The sequence below is a fragment of the Bolinopsis microptera genome, chromosome 1, assembly GCF_026151205.1.
Source record: "Bolinopsis microptera isolate Bmic1 chromosome 1, MBARI_Bmic_1.0, whole genome shotgun sequence".
Classification (NCBI taxonomy): domain Eukaryota; kingdom Metazoa; phylum Ctenophora; class Tentaculata; order Lobata; family Bolinopsidae; genus Bolinopsis; species Bolinopsis microptera.
The window spans coordinates 15,528,792-15,545,599 of record NC_087072.1 but is presented as its reverse complement, the minus strand read 5'-3'; the positions used below and the strand labels follow the sequence as shown (position 1 = coordinate 15,545,599).

Here is a 16,808-nt window from a genome sequence, read left to right as displayed (position 1 = left end):
TCCTATGAAACGTATTTTGACATGGACTTTGAAAAAAATCGTCAGCAGTTTATTGCTGACGGCTAGTAGATAGTTTGACGCTCAAATCTATCGCTTCAGGTCGGAGAAGAAGAAGAAGATAAGAAGAACTTGCTGCTAGAGAATGGAAAACTTGAAAATGGAGATGCTATCAAGATTGAAAAGCAGGATGAAGACCTGGCTGGAAATGTCCGCCAGTTCAAAGTCTTTAAACCGGAGGGTCAGTATTATCATATATTGGGATTGTTTTAAATTTAATATTTGTAGAAATTCGCGGCCAAATTTTGATAGACCTACCGAGTGCGAATTATGATGGAAGTTAACACAAAATTACCTCGATTGTTCGCTGGTTCATTACTTATAAACTCGAAATATTTTCAGAGCTTAACTTTGGTTTGACCCTCCTGGTTCAACAGCTGGAGGCAATGATCAGAAAACGCTTCATCAACTCAATGCGCTACAAGAAAGCGATCATTGCACAGCTTATCCTGCCACTATTATTCGCTGTCCTTGGTAAGTTTTGTTAATCACAATCCCCGGAACTAAAATCGTGACAACTAAAATCGTGACAACTTTACTAAATTCTAACCTCTAAACTCTAACCTCTAAACTTTCACCTCTAACCGCTAAACTTTAAACTCTAACCTCTAAACTCTAAACTTTACAAAACTTTACAAATTCCACAGGGTTACTGGTAGTCTACACTGCACCCTCTCCTGACGCAGAAGAGTCAAGGTTTATCACGCTCACCGACTATCCCGGGAAAGGAATGCGAGGAATGGCCTTCCTGGCAGACTTGACTGATACAGGAGACACCGATAACTACTTTTCGGTAATTTTACTGAAGCTTTTAGATCTTATTTGGTCTTTCGCTTCTTCAGACCGATTAAGTGCAATAGATTTGATACATTATCATAATGTTGCTAATGTTGCTGTTTTTCAATTTCTATTCGCTGTTTTTAAAAATGCTCGTTATCGCTGTTTGTTACATCTCATGCTGTTTCAGACTCCGATCACGGATTACTTAGAAACCCAGAACTTGTTCGGAAACAGTCTTGGTGAGGCTGTGCGGCAAAACAAAACGGACTACCAAAACAAGGCGGAGTATCTGAAGGAAACCTGCTGTTTAGAACAATCTCTTGAACTTGCAGAAGTTTGTGTTGATTTAGGTGCGTTAAAATCTGAAATTATCCCGAGTAAATGTTTCCCGATAGGTTGGCCTACAGTCGTATCTCAGTAAGTTTAACGGCTTGGAGGTGGATTTTAGATTGCAGAAGTTGGTGTTTTGGTTGAAGGATTGGTACGTGCAAACACGTGACTGCGGTATTAGGTGCTGCAACAATCCGGCTATACAATTGTGCCCTGATTGTATAGCACAAGGTTTGGTTTACCTATCACATTTTAAGTTTTATCTTTTTTGTCCCTCTATAATTTTATAATATTTTGTATTATTCCAGTTTTTTAAAAAAATCTTTAACTTTACTTCTAACATTTTCTATTGCTCGCCGACTTTGAGCACCTATCACCTTAACATGGTCTTTGGAATCTTAAGGGGGCAGGTGGTGTTTACTGTTAACACAAATTTAGGATATGAGACTAAAACCAACTGATAGATAATATCACTTGCTCTAATTCTATCAGAAACAGCTAAAAACTCGATTTCGAAACAAGATTCAAAAACAATTTTCTAACAAATCGCATAATTTTTTATTATCCTTTCAAGGACTTGACAAGCTTGAATGGAAGTTCTGTGCTGACAAGAGGAAGTCGGTGTGGGGGTACAAGGCTTGTTATGACACGTGTTTCGAACCTACAGCAGCTCCAAACGCCACATGTGGAGATCGACCTGAGGTCCACGAGAAGGTACTATACACGTGATCACCTTTATCACTTTTATCACCTTTATCACCTTTATCACCTTTATCACCTATATCACCTATATCAATTATAAATATAACTCCACTTTTGACCTCTTTGGCGGCCATTTATTAATTCCATAATTGCACCGGCTTTTGTTCCAGGGGGTGCGATTACAAAACTAATTGCACTGTTTTGAGAGTGACCGAAATCTTATTAGGTACGATAACTAAACTAATTGCACTGATTCCCTGAAAGATGCTGTAAATCATGGCTCAGGCAGATAATTAGAGTTAGAGAGAGTACCTCGTAAAATGAGGACCTAATTAAAACCGAGTATTTTACTACTGTGAGGTGCTGATTCAAGTATTGACTTAAATCAACTGCCTGAGGTAGATTTGGCGACCGTTAGTGCTAAGGTCGCACGAATTAAATTTGTGGGCATAAATTTAAATTCATAGTTTAGGACAACATCTTTCCTTGTGTTTGGAATAAGTCAATCCTTACATTGCATTAACACAACACAGTATGAGGCTGAGATCTCACTAATTATTTGTAAAACAAAAAGTGGCATAACTTATGTTCTGATAAATATTTTTGCTTCTAAATTTCACAGAATGTTAATAACAAGTATCTAAACCTTTGTGGCAAGTTTTGTGTGATTGCGTGCTTCACTGAGCTTATTTGACCAATTTAGCCCCTGAGCGAGCTAGCTTGAATTTCTCACCCAGAACTGTTTGCATTGGTTAATAGAAACCACCAAAAAAAATCCTGGGTAACAAAATTAAAAAACCAGCGATTTATTCACGTTTTACCAATTCTATTCACATGGATCCATCGCACATTCCATTCTCTCTATATTTTAACTGATAAGGACTATCACAGATGATCCTTCCTGCTTGTTTATATCGTTCTTCTTACATGGAATGTGCGATGTATCATGGTGAATAGAATTGGTAAAACATAAATAAATCGGTGGTTTTTTAATTTTTTTACCCAGGATTTTTTTTTGTGGTTTCTATTAACCAATGTAAACAGTTCTGGGTGAGAAATTAAAGCTAGCACACTCAGGAGCTAACTTTGTCAGACAAGCTCAGACTCACACAAAACTTAGCACGAAGTTGTGTCTAATTATGATTGACATTCTCTAAAAATTTGAATCAAAAATAGTAATCAGAACGTAAGTTATGGCGCTTTTTTCATTCTGAAATAAAATAATTAGTGAGATCTCAGCGAGCTGCTCCAATTTTAAGAGATAAGGATGGGTAGACTTTTGAGGCCCACCCTGTATAACAACAAAGTCGGTGCGATTATAAACTAATTACACTGGTTATAACATCAGAGGCGTGGAGTTATACGTGAATCTAACTGCATGTATAATACGATTACACCAGTTATTGCACTCGGCTGCGCCTCGTAAAATAACTGCAATAATCGAACTCGGCTTCGCCTCGTGCGATTATTGTATCAATTTCCACTCGGCTGCGCCTCGTGCAATTAATAGTGTAATCGCATTATACGCAGTTAGATTAGCGTATATAACTAACTGCTCTTTGTCTTACAATTTCTTTATAATTTAGACATGGTTTTTATTACCATGTTCATTGTTCATACGCATTAACGTATTTCGGAAGAGAATTTCGGACGGCTCTGTCTGATACGGTTCACCTAATGGCGATAAGGAGACGTCATTACAATGGCCGTTTCCATGGTTACAACGACAGAAAGAGGAGTCAAGGACAGATAATTTGAAGAGATTATTTCTCAAATTCGTCCACTAGATATTGATATTGGAGAATATCATAGAACCGAGCATGATCTTTCCTTGTGTTTGACCAAGTCCAATGAGGTGTGATGATGTTATTCTACCTTTGAAATTGAAACACAGAATTTAATCTCACAATTCCTAAAATTATTTGACGTCTGCGCTTTTCTACGATTAACACGGTTTTAAACTAAACAAGTTATACATAGCAATATCAATTACAAATTCAAACATTAAATACACACCGGTAAAAACTTATGGTTATAGAACCTGTATCGAGTATCGACTATCGGGCCTTCTAGTTTAACAATTTATAAAGTTAATGACAGTGATACAGGATGAGAATGTAAACTTCAGGGCGAAGTTAGAAAACAAATTAAGAAAAAATTTGGTATAAAATTATGACTTTTTCATTTTGTTTTGATAATTTAGAGGCGTTTATAAGCTAACTTTCTTATTCTTACTATTTGAACATATCATATACATGTATGTCCCTTGAATTTATAACGGATAAAATTGCCGAGCAATCACCACAACTATTACAACTTTTTTGGTGTCTAGGCCCTTAAGGGGCCTTCCTGACAATAGATGTTTCAGTTCTCTGCCCCGACAATTGGTCATTATTCGTGTCTTATTTTCTATGTTTTGTGTAGTACTCTACTGGCACGTTAAATCTTTCCGGTGGCTCACCGCTAACGAACTCCAAAGCCGTGTGAATGAACCTGATGCTTTTCAATGGCGCTTCAGTTTCTGAATATCTGGGCCCGCAAAACCCATCGTAGAAGTTGCCCCGTATGTTGGCGTACTTGTATTTCCATACCCTTTTCTCGTTACATTTGATGACCAAAGCCCTCATTTTCCACGTAACCTCCCAAACTTTGACCGGATGATCTGGAACGTTCCACATTTTACTGGTTTTCGTGCAACTGCCCAGGTCTACATCCCAGGTCTTTTCGTTCCACTTGAGGTAACCTATTGATCCGGGATCATACATGAACACTAATTGCACTGTACGCGGCACTGTGGTCACTGTCTTGAATCTGAGGGGTTTCATGACTCGCTTCCTGTATTTTATCTCCTCGTACACACCCTGCGTTATCGGATGAGCTTTCCAAGCCACCTGCAATGGATTCCAAGAGTCGGTGAAGGAGACAAAAATAAGAACAAAACAAAACAATGTTGACTGAGTCATTGTGTGAAGAAAAGGTCAGACCTTCTGATTATAGTTTGTAGTGATTTATCACGTACACAAGTATAATTGAGACGGTTGCTTTTAAGTTCCAACGTTATAGTAATTTAGGTGAACATGTGATATATTGCTTTACAATAACTTCTTTATTTAAAGTGTCCAAGTAGCTTTGTTGACTTCAGTCATGACTTTGCGAGGGAATTAAGATCGAGAATATCCCTCTGCTCGATATGATGTCCCATTAAAACCACTTAAATCTTAACCACTTAAATTTACTCTGTCCATGAAAATAACAAATTTAACTACCGGAGCCACTGATGGTAAAGCTATTACAAATTACTGGTATCATTGTGTAGAAATTTCCGAGAAAAAAACTTTTTTTTGTACAGAGAATGATAAAAATGCTTTGCTGTCACCGTGCCTTGCATATTTTTGACCAATTGAGAGGGATAAGTGAGATTAATCAGCAGTGACCAAATGTCATCTGAGATAATTACATCTACATTCAACACGTACGGTATCGTTCAAATAAAATAAGTTACAAAATGAGTCAATCTTTAGAAACATGAGCTTATTTTGATTTAAATGGCACACTTTAGACCTAGAGGGGGACCTTTATTAACCATGTTTTTGTTTTTTCTCTTAATCATGTTTCTGTTTCAGTATCTGGATGATGATTTGAGTTACTTCAACAACGTGTTCCTCGGCCAAATAGAGGGTGATGTGAAGTTTTACCGGAAGAAACAAGTCGCTTACACCAGATCTTATGTTTCCAAAGAAGTTGTTAGACTGGTAAGACCCCCCCCCCGCCCCCCCCCCCTCCCCCCCCCCCCCCCCCCCCCCCCCCCGGACTCAATCCATTATTTACCTTATATCATATCTTGGTGTTAACCACATTTGGTAACGAACACCCAGTAACCATTTCTGTAATATATCGTACTAACAATCTCATATCCACCAGCTGAAATCTACTGACGGCAAGGCCCTCGATGATTATGATGAATCGTCGGCAGACTTTGTCCTGGGTACCACAAATCTTGACGCCGAGAAACAGATAGTTCTCACTGGCTGGTTTTCTCATGAGGGCATTCATCTTGCACCAGGGGTTCAGAATGCGATGAGTAACATGCAGCTAGTTTCTGGGGGAAAGAGTAAAAGGATAAACGTGATGAACAGACCGCTACCTAAATCTCTTATTGATAGGGTATGTTTTGTTGAATTATTAATTATAAGTTTTACTTAGTTCATATTCTGTAGTGACGAACATTGATTGTGATTTCTCAACCATTCACACTCTGTTTTTCAGTTTATGGACGCAGGAGCTAGTCTTCAAGCTGGTAGCTTATCGATCATGATGTTGCTTGGGTTCTCTTTTCTCACCACCTCATTCGTACTGTTCGTAGTGGAGGAGCGTGAGAACAAGGTTAGTACAGTCGAATATTTACCTCTTTTCACTATTGCTTTATTAAGTTTGTTTAAAAGAAAGCAATTTTTCCTAAGATCTCTGAACAGCCAACTATTTTTCATGTAGATATTTTTTCTGGAACTCTCACTCTGAACTTTGGTTCTGGTTTTCAAAGTCTGATAGTCAGCTTGTGAACACATATCTGATATATTTTCCCAACCCCAGAGTAAACATTTGCAACAAATAAGTGGAGTTAACGGAATTGTCTACTGGGCGGGCACCTTCATGTGGGACATGTTGAACTATACCGTCTGTATCTTGATCGTCACCATCGTCTTCCTCATCTTCAACCTGGAGGGACTGCGAGGCCAGGCCATTGGAGCTGTCTTTGTTCATCTGGTAAGTTTTGTGTGATATTTATTTTTAGATATTATAAGCTCGCTAGATTTTTTATTTTCAAGATCGTATTGACTTCTGTTATACAACGTAGTACAGCAATCAAGTGTTGCAATACTTGACGTAAGATCTTCAACTATTCGATGACTACCATGATATTTTTCCATTTCAGCTGATATATGGTTATGCAAGTATTCCATTTGTATATCTGTGTTCACTTCCCTTCAACTCTCCGGTGTCTGCGTACGCTATCATTGCTGTCTTCACCTTTATCTCTGGGCTGGTAGGTCCTCCCCTTACAGTTTGTTAGAAGTGACCCGCGTTCACGGGCTCAGAACTGTTCAAAGATGCATGAAACTTGTAACATCTCATCAAAACAGCGATAATCTGTCTGGAATATAAATAATAGTGGTGTTATTGACATAGATTAACATTTTAATTTTCGCTCTTTTCAGGCGGGCTACATAGCTAACCTCATTCTGACTATTCAAAATGATGATTTCCAACCCACTCTACAGAAAATACTGCTCATTCTTCCCAACTTCTGGTAAGAAAACACAATTTACTCCGACTTAGTTGCTATTTTTATCCTTCACATATCGGGTTCGACTAAAGTAGGTAAATTCAGGAAAAAATAGTGTTTTAAGTATAGTTGATTCGTGTGTTCAATTTTTGGGAAGATTTCTTCTGTAATATGCGAGATCATCCGTCTCTTAAAGTTTTCTAAAATAGTAAACTTTGTCAAATGCCAAGACATAACTTGAAACCGTTTGATGAAAAACAATCAAAATAAGTATAAACAAAAAACACAAATCATAAATTGTTTGCTTTTATTAACATTTGGTTTTGAAACTTGTTTCACTGAATGTGAATCAATAATAAAGTTCGCATGGATATTATTTTTATCGCGTGTCCCTGAGAGTAACCTAGTCCGAGGTTTCCAGTGTTTTAGTTCGCTGCTGGTGCTGGGAATCTTAAAGCTCGTTTGATCATCATTATGACATTCCTTCGTAGTTCCCTACTTCTAGCTAATATTATAAGCGGTGTCAGAAGTGCGTTCATTAGCGGCAATGTCGTGCTTATCATCAGCTTGCAAACTGACCAGGCAAAGGAATCAGGGAAATCATCTTGGCTGCTCACTTGGTAGTAGATCTGTAGGACTGCTATTCCGGAGTTACAGACCAAGAAAACAGCTGAGATGATGGAAACTGTTGTATTGACACGTGACCAATCAGTGACCACTGGAAAGTCAGGGTCACGTGCACGTGCTCTGTGCCACGTGACAATGAATTGGGTCACGAGGCAGATCATGACGACCCCGATCGGTGCTAAGTATATCCATCCTGCCAGCAGATTTTTTATCATGAACTGACTTTTCCAGCTGATATAATCGTGTAAAACAAAATTAATGAAATTCCATAGATTATGGCCAACAAAAGAAATCTCTACATTACTCCAGAGAAAACCCCAAAGGAAAAATTTAATATGCAGTGAATAATTAATAGTAAACCATACATCAATCACAGACAATACCACTAAAATACACGCGAGAAGAGTTACTGCTAACATCAGAGTTCCAACTTTGACTTGGTGGAAAGGGAAGGATATTTTAACAGTCCTCAAAACAGCAAGTATCATGTTCAAGAGAATCGATGAGGCGTAGCCGAGTAGTGACAGAAGGGTGTGTATCACTACACATACCGTAGCAGAGATATGTAGTGGTATAATGTGACGTGACATTAGTACACAACATATCATCAGGATCAGGTGACCTACACACGTGATCAAGTCAGCAGCTGTTATCAGGAGAAACAGTGTGTTTGTGAGGGTTCCGCGGTTTCTCCAGTAGTAGGTCAGGACTATGGAACAGATAGCTAGCACTAGGATACACAGAGGGATGTTGATCGGGACAACGAACATGAAGACATCCTCAAAAGGTGGATGAATCCCATCGTCCGTGTTTCTCATCCGGAAAAAGAAACAGAGACGGCCCAAAGGCAAAATCTCAAAAAGCAAATTACGACACTCTTTATAATATTAATTTCCTTTATTCAAAATTTCCAAATCTATGAGGGCTGATGGGCATCGTCTCAATTTGAAATTTCATCCCGGGCCCACCAATGACTACAGGACTACTGCAGTAATATGATACAGGGATAAAAACCATTATTCCATCCTTCATCTCCATCCTAATCCACTATCTCACACAAGACTGCAGTTATATGATAAATGTTATTCCGTCTTACAACTATCAATTAATCTGAATTGATATGGATATCTCACATTGAAGACTGAGAGCTTTTCACAATTATTATTGTTCATAAGAACCGTCTTTGTAACTTGAATTACGAGCTTAAAATACAGAACATTTGTGAGCTTACGACGGAGAATAAGTATAACCCAGAATAACCATCATAAAAATCTTTTCAGTTTTATCCAAGGACTGACAGATATCTATGGAAATGGGATCCAGAGATTCGTTTACGACACGTGCGTTGGAGCATTTGGTGAAATTCAATGCAAGAAGCAAGGGTTTACAACTTCATCCGTTTTCGCAGTGGATGGACCTAATCTTAGTATCGGGGAGGAACTTCTTGCAATGTTCGCTGTTGGCACTGCAGCCATGATCATTGTTCTTTCCAACGAGGTAATTTATTAATCATTATCCGTAGTTAATCTGTTCAAACTATTTCAAACAGCTGATTTGTGATTTAGGGTATAAAACACCTCTCTAAGTACGCAAAACTACTGTTCAACCAAAATGCAACTAATTTCCCCGCTCAGATGCTCGGTAAAACTATCTCACTGATGGGTAAAACTGGTGTAAAATCTCCGATCCCTCACGGCGAGGACGACGACGTGAAGGCGGAGAGGACACGTGTCTCTTGCGAGGTTCAGAAACTCACGAAGGAGAGTGCCGTTGTCATGACTAATCTCAGGAAGTGTTATGGAGACACTATTGCTGTCCAAAACCTTACTTTAGGTGAGATCTGCGGGTGGTGTTTCCTGTTTTTGATTCATTATACTGATTAACTTTTCATCTAACATGTAGTTTTCTTTTTTAGTAGATTATGTACCGTCTTTAATTCCTCCCATTACAACTTCAGGTATTCCCAAAAACCAGTGTTTTGGTTTACTGGGAGTTAACGGAGCAGGTAAGACTACAACATTCTCCATGCTGACTGGAGACGTACCCTTGACCGGAGGAGAGGCTTTTATCGCTGGGTATGATTTGAAGAAGGACATCAGAAAAATACAGCAACGTATCGGATACTGCCCTCAATTTGACGCCCTAATAGGTTTATTTAAATGTTCTGGAGTAATCTCAATGTTTCTGCTATCTGAAAGCACAGTGGCTGGTTTCAGTGTCGTAGTTTTTATTAAAACCCTTGTTTCCATCTTATTTAGTTATTTGTACCATGACCGCTCAAAGAAAGGGTCTGTTAGATGATATTCTTACTCCCCTCCCCCTCCTCCTCAGGTGTGATGACCGGAAGAGAGCTGCTCAGCATGTTTGCTAACTGTAGAGGTATTCCCAGACAAGAGATCGAACAAACAGTTAACGAGGCAATCAAGAACTTGAACTTAGACGAGTATGCTGACAAACTGTGTGGAAGTTACAGCGGAGGTGAGGACTCTTTAGTTCCGTGAATTTGTTGTAGTTTTTTAGTTCGGTGTTATTTAATTCTATGAGTGATATATCGTGATTGCCCTTATATGTCCACGTTGATACTTAACCTGTAAATAATGTCAACGTCGAAGTTTTTCTCATTGTGTATTAGTTGTCAAGAATAGTTCATGTTCAGGAAACAAGAGGAAGTTGTCCACTGCTATAGCCCTGGTAGGTAACCCTGAAGTCCTGTTCCTGGATGAACCCACTGCAGGAATGGACCCCAATGCTAGACGATTCTTGTGGACTGTTCTCGCCGATCTCATCGCTGCTAACATTGGTATTTATTGAATATCATTAATACTCACACTTTGATGTTCGAATTTACATTAGAGTCCATTTTTGATTTGTCACAAAACCGTGAGTAAATAGTTAGTCGCGTGACTACCTTCCTCTTAGTCACGTGTTTACCTTCCTCTTACTGCATCACTTTTATCAGGTACAAGTATTGTGCTAACTACTCACTCCATGGAGGAGTGTGAGGCACTGTGCAACAGATTAGTTATCATGGTTAACGGGGCCTTTAGGTGTTTGGGAGGCATTCAGCATCTCAAGGGAAAGTAAGTTAATAAGACCACGCTTATTAGTAATATCACCCTTATTTAATCTTACTCAGGGGAATTATCTCTTTTTTTTTTCTTTTTTTTTAAATTTTTTAAAGAGAGGCTGGGCCTGGTTGGCCCACGAGAGGATAGCATATGAATGCTTTGCCTACCTCTGGGGTATGGCAGTCCTGTGGGAGGATGCCAGTGGAATCAAGATGTGTAATCAAGGATGATGGTAAGTGTTGTGGGGTGTGTCATAGATGAACGCTTAAGTGGTGTTTGAGTGTGGAAGAGAGAGGCGAAATAAGACGGCGTTAAAGTAGTCGCTATGTTACACCTGTCTGGTCCAACTCCTCTGGCACCACTAAGCGTTTAGTGTGGTTTGTAAAGTTGACAATGGTGGAGATGTGTTGGTTGTCGAATATGTCATTGACAGAGAGGTAGTAGTCCCGGAAATATTGACCTCTTATTTGGGCAATAGCCGGGCACTGTCCGAGAAAGTGTGAGACAGTCTCCTCTCCGTCGCCGAATTTAGGACAAGCACTTGTGTCTGATTTGCGAATGGTGTGTAGGTGTTTGTTGAGGCCACAATGTCCCGTGATGAGGTGCACTGCAGTTCTGTAATTTTGTCTGTTGTTACTGAGTGTAGTGTTGAGATTTTTGATGATGTTGATGTTTTTATGTCTAAGTGTCAGTTTAGTGTGTCTGGGACCATCAGTAATCCATGATTCTTGATTAAGTTTTGTGACTTTGTCGTTGATCAGGCGTTTGATGAAAGATTGTGGAATTGGGCAATTCAAAGTGGATTCACTGGTTGTACCATTTTTGGCCAGCTCGTCTGCTTTTTCATTACCCCACAATCCGATGTGTGCAGCTATCCATCTGATCTCTAAGGTGTTAGTGGATCCGAGTGTATTGAGGGTGTCGTAACAGTCTCTAGTAGTCCTACTCCTCGTTGAAGGTGAGGATATGGCTTGAATAGAGGAGAGACTGTCTGACCATATGATGATGTGTGTGTTTGCATAAGTTGATAGATATTTACAAGCTTCGATGATGGCAGTGAGTTCTGTTTGATAAACGGTGCAATAATCGGGAAGCTTGAATGATCTTTCATCTAGTGTAGTGTTGTTGTTGTCTGTGGTGATAATATAACCAGCCCCGCTACCTGAGTCTGTGCGTGACCCGTCTGTGTAGCAGGTGATGGTTTCACTGGGGATGTTGTCGATGGTGTTTTGGAGTGAGCCTCTATATCCAATGTTGTCAGCTCCAGGAGTGGTGACCGTGAAGCGTCGTTCAAGCATCATGGTTGGTATAGATAGGTCTCTCTCTGCTTTGGGTGGTATGTTGAGATCTACCATGAATTGTTTGTTGATAGTGGTGTGAGTTGTGATGGTACCTTTTCTGGGGGCGATAGTTTCGAGGGTTAGGCTTCCATAGGCTTGAAGCCTGGCTGTGCCCTTTGCTGCTTCACCTCTCAGGAAAAGTATGATATCTGGAGTGTTAGTGAGGTGGTTCAGTGCGATGAAGGGAGTACTAGGCATGGCACCAGACATCATTCTTAATGCCAATGCCTGAACTCGTTTGAACTTCCTCGCGTTGGTGTCTGTTTGGGTTGCCCTAATCCATATACTACAGCAGTACGATAGAATAGGTCTGATGACAGCGGTGTACATCCATTTGCATGTTTTAGGGCTCATACCCCAAGTGGGGCCGACAGCTCTTCTACATTGCATAAGGGATGCCGTAGCTTTTTTGGTGGTATTGGTGATATGTTCATTGAAATTGAGCTTGCTGTCGAGGGTCACTCCTAGGAATTTGGCAGATTTGGATAGACCTATAGTGGTGTTACCCACCACCACAGGTCTTTGTGTCCATTTCTTATTCCAGGTAAACATGACTATTTGTGTTTTGAGTGCGCTTATGGATAGATCTTTGGTTTGGCACCATTTTTCTATTGTGTTGATGGTTTTGCGTGTTCTGTTCCAGATGATATCTAAATCATTCCCCTCCGCTAGAGAGAGCAGATCGTCTGCAAAAGCTTGCAGATAACCTGGTATGTCTCTAATTGTCTCTTGCGGTGTAGGCCAGGAGGTCATCGACTACCAGGTTCCAGAGGAATGGGGAAAGGATGCCACCTTGGGGGCACCCTCTCCGGATCCGAACCCTTGCCGACTTATCCTTATGATTTAATGTGATGAATCTGTTAGTTACCATGTTGATAATCCATTGTGCTGTGGCCAGATCCACTTTCGTGGTCTTGATAGCGTCAGAAATAGCCTTGAAAGAGACATTATCAAAAGCTCCCTCTATATCTAGAAAGACGCCTAGGACATATCCCTTCTTAGCTATCCTGCGCTCGATGGTGTGAGTAACTTTATGAAGGGCTGCTTCGGTTGAACATCCCTTCTTAAAGCCAAATTGTCGTTTGCTGATGTCATTAGCGATATTTAGGTCGTGTTGCATATGCCACAGTATCACCTTCTCCTGTAGTTTTAACATCACTGGAGAAAGGGTGATAGTGCGAAATGACTTCGGTTGGTTGTAGTCAGTTTTTCCAGGCTTTGGGAGAAAGATTCCAAGGGATTCTTTCCACAAAGTTGGAATGTGTTGGGTTTCATGATTTTTTGTCATAATGGTTCTGGTGATGTCTTTGATGTGTGTCCAAGCTTTCTGTATGATGATAGGTTTGAGGGTGTCGGGTCCAGCAGCTTTCAACGGATCGAAGGATTTAAGAGCCTCCTCGATTCTGTCTGGGCTGTAGATTGTATTGAGTAAGGTGGTGGTGATTGGTAGAGGACCAGGTGGAGGCACTAGCGGATCAGTGACACTATCCTTGAAGTGGGTTCGTGTCATGACCTCCAATGTCTCCTCTGCATTTTTGGTGATGTCTCCGTTTGGTTTGTAAACGGCTTCTAGTGTATGTTTGTTGTCGTTACAGGATTTCAGAATCTTATTCATCCTTCCGGATTCCTTAACAGACTCTGTTTCCTGACAAAAAGTTCTCCAGGCATTACGCTTGGAGTTGGTTATAAGTCTGTTGTATTGTTTGTTGCTCTCTCTAAGAGCGAGCCACAGGGCATCAGTCTTCTTTTTGCGGGCAGTAATCAGTTTTTGTCTTATTCCCCTCTGTGCTTCCTCTACTTCTCGAGTTAGCCAGGGGGGTTTGCGGACGGAACTTGAGATGTAAGTAATGCGGCATGCCTCCTCGAAGGCTTCCTTTATTGCAGTATTGATTATGTCTATTTTGTGATCAATTTCAGTCGTAGTGTTGATTTGTGTGTTGTTAAGATTGGGGTTATTCGATAGGATCTCATCAAATCTGTCCCAGTCAGTGTTTTTGACTAGTCGGATCTGTTTGGGTTCCTTCTTTGGCCCTGTAGTTATATCGAACATAATATAGCGATGGTCAGAGTTGGAGTAAAGGTCACTAACATGCCAGTTACTAATGAGATCTCCTCCCAACTGGTTTGTTAAAATTAATTATCTCTTATCCTCTTATCTTATACGTTATTGTCTAATATATCTACTCGTGTTCTATCTAGATTATGTAACTTGAGCTGTTGTTCTGAAAGCTTGTTTGCTGCAAGTATCTAGCCGGTGATTACAGCTGAAACTCTTTTTGCAGGTATGGTGATGGGTATACGTTAACGATGACCATGTCCGAGGAGAAACAGGAAAACTGTATCCTTTTCATGAAGAAAATCTTCCCTGATGCAATTCTTAAGGAAGAACATATGGGTATGTTTTATGAAACTGTATTTTTGCACAAACAAAATACACAACTAACCATCCCTTTGCTTTACAATGTTTGTACGCTTTTTAAATTAACAAGAAATAAAACAGATAATTGCCAGGGTATTTACATTACGAGTTGAGTGCCGGAATTGCGTGGAGTACTATCTTTGATGAGATGGAAAAGAATAGGAAACCTCTCTATATTACGGACTACGCAGTCAACCAGACATCTTTAGAACAGGTACGTTTTAGATTTAACTAAATTTAACTAAATTTAACTATTCCGATGTACTTTCACAACCATGATTTATAAGATATCAAAGGTCATGATCGCATTATTATCGTTTTCTTAATCCAACTGTTTGCACAGAGATCGGAATTTGTAGCTTAAGAAACTCTTGATCAGCTCATTGCTCAACTAAAGAATATAGCAAGTCAAAAGATATTGGAGATAACTCTTTGCAGGTGTTCCTGAACTTCGCTAAAGACCAGCGATCAGAGGACGAAACAGTCGTGAAGAGAGGATGTTGTTCATGTTGTTACGGGGGTAAGAAGGAATCTCAAGTTGAGGATTCCTCCGCAGAGGGCAGACGCCTCAGCCGAGTGTCCATGAACAGAAGAGCCAGTATCGCAAGTAACGCTAAAGTCAGGGTGTGATATTTGGAGCGGAGGTCGCCATTACCATACGTATTGGTGATCGTGATGTCAGATGTTGTTGTTTTTGTTCAGTTTTTAGATAAGATTGTGCACCTGTTTGTAGTATTGACTCTCAGAAATTTTTTACTTTTTTCATCTGTATAGAAATGTTAGTAGCGGTGCAGTTTAACTAAGTGGCAGTACTGGTTAGAAGTTGACGTACATTTTTCTTAAACAATGAACTCGTCATTTTTGATTCGTGAAAAAGCTGTATTTTATAACTTTTCGTGTTCTATATCCCTCTGAAAGTGTTCACATCAAATAAATTCTGGTCAGGTAAAATAATTGTTTGATAAATTTACCCTAGAACAAGCAGGTGCGTGTGTCGTGATTTGTGAAGTTTGTCGATGGTTTTATCAGTTATCATATTCGATAGCGACGTATAACTTTCTGTTGATTTATGATTTTGCCAGAGATTTATAGCATGTTTAATTATATATTCAGAAAACATCAGAATCTTTTAAATGTTGACTGTATTTTATGTCTTCACAAACATTAAATATTAAACAATGCAGTCGAGTGTTTCATTAATGGCGAAGAAGCTCGTAACAAGACTAATATTAATTAATAGCAGATATGTAGAAATATTTTAGTAACTAATCATTCTTAATTTTGTTTCGTGATTTTTAGTTTATGTCAATACATGTGATTATATTTAAAACATTATGTGTTAAAAAATTTTGATCAAATAAATTGAGGCGGCAATTTCGGTTTTTATATAGATCGATAACTAACATACCATAAATATTATATATGATGACGTAATTATGATCCACCGCCATAACGCACATTATAGGCCGAAGTTTGCTTATTAAATAATCATAACTCTTGTAGGCCATATTTTTCATTTCAAATCGACAAAACTTGATCGTATGGTTTAACATATATGTGAAAATAAGGTATGAATTATGATTATGAGAATGTTTAATCAGATATTATAAATGCTGTTGATTATTTATTTAGTCGATCGGTAACATTATTTCCTTCGCTTTTTAACAAAAGTTGAAACATCTCTCATCAACTTAAACAAAAGCTAACCTGCAGTCAGGACTGCAATCTGTATCATATATAATAGAAGTATAAAGTAATTCATTGTTACGATGGTAATTTTAGATTCTGAATTTGATTGAGGTAGAATATATGATTGATTGTATAAGAACTGTGTTGTACAAAGAACTATGTTGTATTATATTTGTAGTATGCCTCCTTTACACTTAGGGGTCGTTCGCATATTACTTTATCAGCCGCGGGGGAGGGGGTTTCCAAATGATTACGGAAGTGTAATTTTGACACAATAGCTATGTGTAAAACTGATTACGGAGGGGGGGGGGGGGGGGTAAATATTTCCAAAAAATGATTACATAATATGTGGACGACCCCTTAATCATTATGTGACCCTCATAAAAGAAATAATTGTAATTGTAGAAATTTATATTTTAGTTAATAATCAGTATTAGCAATTAGGATGAAATACAAAAGTCAACAGAAAAGATAACTATTGTGTATTGCATATTGTTATTGTATAACTATAA

General features: G+C 39.1%; 1 protein-coding gene across 4 annotated transcripts in view; it reads left to right on the top strand.

The window, feature by feature from the left end:
* The window catches only part of LOC134814434 (phospholipid-transporting ATPase ABCA3-like), a 33,447-nt gene extending 16,994 nt beyond the window's left edge, over positions 1 to 16,453 (top strand). For 3 of the 4 annotated variants that reach the window (XM_063822558.1, XM_063822574.1, XM_063822550.1), the window contains 20 exons: positions 100 to 238; positions 400 to 531; positions 705 to 850; positions 1,025 to 1,187; positions 1,742 to 1,881; positions 5,493 to 5,621; positions 5,791 to 6,033; positions 6,136 to 6,252; positions 6,460 to 6,633; positions 6,803 to 6,913; positions 7,086 to 7,177; positions 9,061 to 9,277; positions 9,415 to 9,613; positions 9,738 to 9,929; positions 10,112 to 10,258; positions 10,437 to 10,580; positions 10,740 to 10,860; positions 14,471 to 14,583; positions 14,700 to 14,821; positions 15,046 to 15,789. In XM_063822558.1, coding sequence (XP_063678628.1) covers positions 100 to 238; positions 400 to 531; positions 705 to 850; positions 1,025 to 1,187; positions 1,742 to 1,881; positions 5,493 to 5,621; positions 5,791 to 6,033; positions 6,136 to 6,252; positions 6,460 to 6,633; positions 6,803 to 6,913; positions 7,086 to 7,177; positions 9,061 to 9,277; positions 9,415 to 9,613; positions 9,738 to 9,929; positions 10,112 to 10,258; positions 10,437 to 10,580; positions 10,740 to 10,860; positions 14,471 to 14,583; positions 14,700 to 14,821; positions 15,046 to 15,237 — 3,033 coding nt within the window. In that variant the 3' untranslated portion in view covers positions 15,238 to 15,789. Of the gene's footprint in view, positions 1 to 99; positions 239 to 399; positions 532 to 704; positions 851 to 1,024; positions 1,188 to 1,741; positions 1,882 to 5,492; positions 5,622 to 5,790; positions 6,034 to 6,135; positions 6,253 to 6,459; positions 6,634 to 6,802; positions 6,914 to 7,085; positions 7,178 to 9,060; positions 9,278 to 9,414; positions 9,614 to 9,737; positions 9,930 to 10,111; positions 10,259 to 10,436; positions 10,581 to 10,739; positions 10,861 to 14,470; positions 14,584 to 14,699; positions 14,822 to 15,045 lie in introns of all 4 variants that reach the window. The other variant, XM_063822567.1, reaches the window with a different exon arrangement.
* The last annotated feature ends 355 nt before the right edge of the window (positions 16,454 to 16,808 follow it).